The following is a 5,085-nucleotide window of genomic DNA, read 5'->3' as shown; positions in this document are numbered from 1 at the left end:
ACTTACTAGCAGGATGCTGTTTTCTAGGCTGCTGGCTGCATATCGGCAATTGGATCAATATTGGCCAATATGGTTGGTTAATAATCAGCCATCGATATTGAGCCAAAAAATCTTTAGCAGTGCACCCCTAATATTTGCTAGTATAATTTTTGTGACATACAGTTTGTTGGGGCTTACTGTTATTACCTTTTGCTTCATTCACTTATAATTCCTGTCTGTGAAATGTAGAGGAAGAGAAATGTTTTGTATGTGGTGAACCACGAAGCTTTTCTTTTGATATATTAAGTGTCTTGTCAATATTTCTTCATATTCAAATATTAGAACCCCTGGTGGATTCTTCATTGTATTAACTACTGATGATGGTCTTCTTTTTTAGAGCGAAAATGGCATTTTTCACCCGACCTAGGATAAATATTCCAACTCTCTCTGCGGATGATGTTTAATCACCATAAAGTATTTGTTTCCTCTGACCATTCTACAAATGCAGTTTGACTTTGCTGAAGTTATTTATGTGGTATTATGAAGGTACCCAGTCATTTGTACATTAGAGCATTCATCAGTTTAACACCTAGAGATTTTTAATATTGTTCTATCATTACAAAAACCAGCATTAAAGTGACAAGATTGTATAGTTTGTATATTTAGGAATGTATTTTTGGGAAATAGAATTTTAAATAGGAACAAATGCAGCCTAAAAGGCTGTTATTCTTAAATAATGCTCTGTTTAGACTTTTTTGTACAGATCTTTTAGAGGTTTTACTGCAATAAAATAAAACTGATGGAACCTCAGTCCTCTGGTCTATGGATATAACGCATCAAACTTCTCAGCTAAATATTTTGTACTATGTAGAGAATACAGAGAACCATTTTTTTTTTAAATTCTAAAGTGCTGGGAAAGAATACTCTGTGAGCTGTGAAGCATTTGCATTATCCTGCGAGGTTATAAAAATGGGTGTGGAGTTCAGAATACTTGCACTTTTTAATATTTTTACTTCCGCTCATGTTTGTAATGGATCTGTTAACATAAGTTTCAAAAGCCTATTGAAACCACTGCTGTGGGATGAGGGCTGCAGGGGAACGTAAGTCAATTTTAGGTTTTCTTTTTTCTTTCCTACCCCTTCCCCCAATAAAGAGATCTTTCTGGATGAACCTCCTTCTCACTTTATTTTTTTTGTTTAACAGTTGATTCACTGAGGAGCAGCTGTCTCATCCCTTTTCTAATCTACTAGCTTGAAATGGTGGTTCTTCTTTTTTTTTTTAAATTGTTTTCATCCTGGGTGCCTTTTAGCAAGTGAGTCATTGGACCTTAAACTCCAGAGCCACTTGGGTGCTTTCAAAGATTTTCTACCTACCTATAAAGAAAGTTGCCTAAGGAATATTTTAAAAATATTTTTCTACAATGTAATAAACAAAGTGGGGAGGGGACACAGAAAGCAAATACTTGCAAAAGCACCAATATTCCAGCATATAACTATCCTGTTAGCAAATCTCAAATTATGTTGTATGGTAAACTGCTTCTCAGCTTGTCATTGATTCATTTGTGCAAGCAGTTTTCTTTTTAATCCACTTCTGATGTTCAGATGTAGGCATTTGGTTTATATCTAACAAATTAATCCATTTTAAGACTAAATGTCAACTGAAGCATTTCCATAAAAATTTGGATCTAGTGCATCAAACATTATTCTATTTTTCATAGTATTAATATACTGGTTTTTTCTCCATAAGTTTATGGATTTTTAAAAAGACTTTACATCCTCTTGTATTGTTAACTCACTCTGGACTTTGAAATGACTGGGTGAACAGATACTCGAAAGAGCAGAGCATTGCCAGTTTTGTGTAGTATCTATCCTATGATATAGCGATATGAGTAAGCTTAGATTTGCCCAGTTTATACAGTCTGGAGAATCATGCAACAAATGTGTCCAAAAGGAAACGCAACAACTTCCATTCCAACCTGAACGGCACATCACAGCTACGAAAACCAATGTTGTGCTACAGGGAGAGAACACCACAAAGGCTTTTGCCAGAACAGTTAGTTTAATATTAATTTTTGTTACACTGTTGTTTTCAGTGTATAAAAATTAGACTGACTTTTGTCCTGATTCAGGGTGGTGGGAAGATTTTAGATCTCTAGTTTTTGCAGGATTGGACACCTGTCCACTGAGCTCTAGTTCCAAGTAAATAACTTTAACTAGGACTGCACGGATATTGGCTATATCTATATAGTCCTATAACAACATGCAACCTAGGGCTGAATTCTGACAGAAGGTTCTACGAATAATCCACTTGCTTGACAGAGAGTATGTATGGCCAAAACTTATGGAGCTTGATCAGTCCCCATTACATTCAGTACAGTTTTCCAATTTATTTTAGTGGGAGTAGAATAAGGCCTTCATTGAGGACAACAGAATGCATTTCACCTAATCAAACAAGCTACATGTGCTTGGTGATAGATTTTATATGAACTGTTTATGTTAATACAAGCACTGAGAACTTTAAGAGTTTTTGAGTTTAGCAGCAACATCCAGTCTCCTTGTTTATTCCACTTGGTAGAATAAACAAGGAGACTGGATGTTGCTGCTAAACTCAAAAACTCTTAAAGTTCTCAGTGCTTGTATTAACTATGAAAAGCATCTACTCTATTGCTGGACTCAACACAAGTGAATTAAAATGAAGGATAGAAGTTATTTTGTCCAGAAATACTCTAGTTACTACCGAAGTAATCACAGTACTAGCTACTTTGATGTAAAGCACTTGGTAAGTTTAACCTTCTGACAATATTCATATGAATAAGCTTTATTCTGCTGCTCTTTTACTACTATACTTTCTCACAAACTCCTCTTGTAAACTGCCTTTAGAGTAATAAAGTGACTCCAACATGATATAAATGGGGGAGGGGGAGGGAAAGGGAATCCAATTAAGACCAGACTAAATCAGATTATTAACTGTATGTGAACACACTTCCCCAAAGATTTCAGAACTCAGGATTTTAATATTCTCCCTGTGAAACACTGGATGGAGTTTGCACATCCTACACAATGGAATGGGTGAGGAAAAGCATAGCATGTGCATCTGCTCAGTGGGGACAGGGCCAGAACAGTGGCTTGAGCGTAGTTGTCTTTCACTTTCACTTGTCTTCCCCATTATGTCAGCTGCATTGCAAAGCCTGAAGTGCTGATTTTAACATTTTGTCTTATTGGTGAACAGGAACATCCTCACTTTAATTTGACAATCCTCAACAGTCGCATGAAGTGAGTCATGAACTAGATTACAGTGACTAGAACTATAGGAAGAGAGATTTAGAGCTAGATTAAATGCATTCACCGAGGCACAATTACCAGCAGGCTTAATGAAGCACTTGATTGACATATATTTTATTAAGGTCCCTAGACAGATCAGAAAAGCAAAAGGCTTTCCCACTGCTCAATTATGCAGTGGCACAAAGAAAATGAATATGATGTTTTACTTCATTTAAGAATTGATTTGTGAGAGATGCACCAAAATCAATGCATAAGTTGGAACTCCTGAACTGACTGGAAGTAAAATTTTACTTCCTAATATAAGTAAGAGTTATGTGATTATATCTATACTCACCACTAATTCACGTGTAGCAACTGTGAGTGTCATAACTTGGAACTCTTGCTGTAAATAAGGCAATTATACTAGATGAATAGACTTCAAAGATAAATCAAGCCTGCCTTAAGGCTGTCAGAGTTTGCAATAATTACATAGTAAATAAAAATCACCCTGGGTTTGTTAACTATTTGGATGCTGCAGATGCTGTCCTATCATAAGGCTTAATTTTAAGCATTTGATGAGTGCAGGCTTATGTCTGATTTGGTTTTATAAGGTGCATCTCTACCCTGCCTTTCTGCTTAAATTTTACATGTCATGAGCATCTCTTTTAAGTTGAATTAAGTTTCCCAGATACAAATAACCATTTGTAAATCTGCAGCATGATAATACAAGTGTTATCTATATTTGAGAAGTAGGCATGCTGGGACCACTTAAATTGTAATCTGTATTGAACACACACACAGAGCACTGTACTGAATTGCAAATTACCTGGTCTACCTCCATAAAAACACTTGCTGGTAGCTGGATCTTGATTTCTAACCACATCATCCTAATACCAGCAGATACCGGAAGTGACAAACTTAGGGAAACTTTGGCTACTGCCAGACACTCATTTAAATGCACGATGGGATCAGATTCCCTGATCCCAACAATCACAGCCCCTGATGTGCCACACTTTTGCTTGGTAGGAGGTGCGACTGTGGAATCTGGGCTTGGATTCCAGTTGAGCCCTGTTGCTGATGCAAGAGCCCAGGTTCATGACAGGCAAGCAGCAAGGTGCCTGCTGCACTTGTGCTTGGGACTGCCAGTGAAGTGATAGGTGTTCCTAGCTGCTGGGGGTGCGCTTAGAGCCTTGCAGTGCTTTGGTGCGCACCAAAAGCTGGGATTAGCTATCAGCTTCTCTACCCTATCAGCCTTGGGTGAACACCTTTGGTCTCCCATTACACTTAAGGTGCAACGGGAAGACAGGTGGTGTGTAATCATGTTGTGGCCCATTCCGTTTTATTGCAGCAGTGAAACCATGGACATGGGGCGGGTCACTAGTAAGATGCGACTCCAGAGGCCTTTCAGACGCTGAGCTGCTGCTGGTCTCATTAAAGCCAAGGCTCCCTTGCTGGGGAGCAGCAGCCTGCTTCCGGTATCCGGGGAAAGTGAGCGCTTCAGACGGGTCGGCAACGTTTCTGGGCAGCGCCAAAAACACCTGCAACTTCGGCTTTTACCATGCTGGCGGCCGGGGTAGACAGCGGGGGAGCCGACGGGCCGATCGATCCTCGTGACAAAACGCCGTCGTGCCCCGCTCTGGTGCCGGGCGAGGGCTGCCCACCCTAAACCGCAGCCGCTGCTCTCGCCCATAGCGCACCGGTCCCTCCGCTGCGCCCAGTGCGGCCCCCCCGGGGTCCGGGCCTGCTGAGCTTGACCTGGGCCGGCGCGCCGCGGGAGCCGGATCCACTGCCCAAGCTCCCGCCGCTGCCGGGCAAGCGGGGCCGTCCTCTCCGCTCCGCCGCCCGG

At 40.5% G+C, this 5,085-nt stretch overlaps 1 protein-coding gene across 2 annotated transcripts in view; it reads left to right on the top strand.

Moving 5' to 3' along the window:
• WWC1 (WW and C2 domain containing 1) overlaps positions 1 to 1,149 on the top strand; it is a 123,008-nt gene extending 121,859 nt beyond the window's left edge. For both annotated transcript variants that reach the window (XM_019534869.1, XM_019534870.1), the window contains exon 23: positions 377 to 1,149. In XM_019534869.1, the coding sequence (XP_019390414.1) occupies positions 377 to 443 (67 nt within the window). In that variant the 3' untranslated portion in view covers positions 444 to 1,149. The remainder of the gene's footprint in view (positions 1 to 376) is intronic.
• The last annotated feature ends 3,936 nt before the right edge of the window (positions 1,150 to 5,085 follow it).

Source organism: Crocodylus porosus, unplaced genomic scaffold, assembly GCF_001723895.1.
Source record: "Crocodylus porosus isolate Cpor-Errol unplaced genomic scaffold, CroPor_comp1, whole genome shotgun sequence".
Lineage (NCBI taxonomy): Eukaryota > Metazoa > Chordata > Crocodylia > Crocodylidae > Crocodylus > Crocodylus porosus.
The sequence above is the reverse complement of the archived record's forward strand: the minus strand, read 5'-3'. Positions and strand labels throughout refer to the sequence as shown.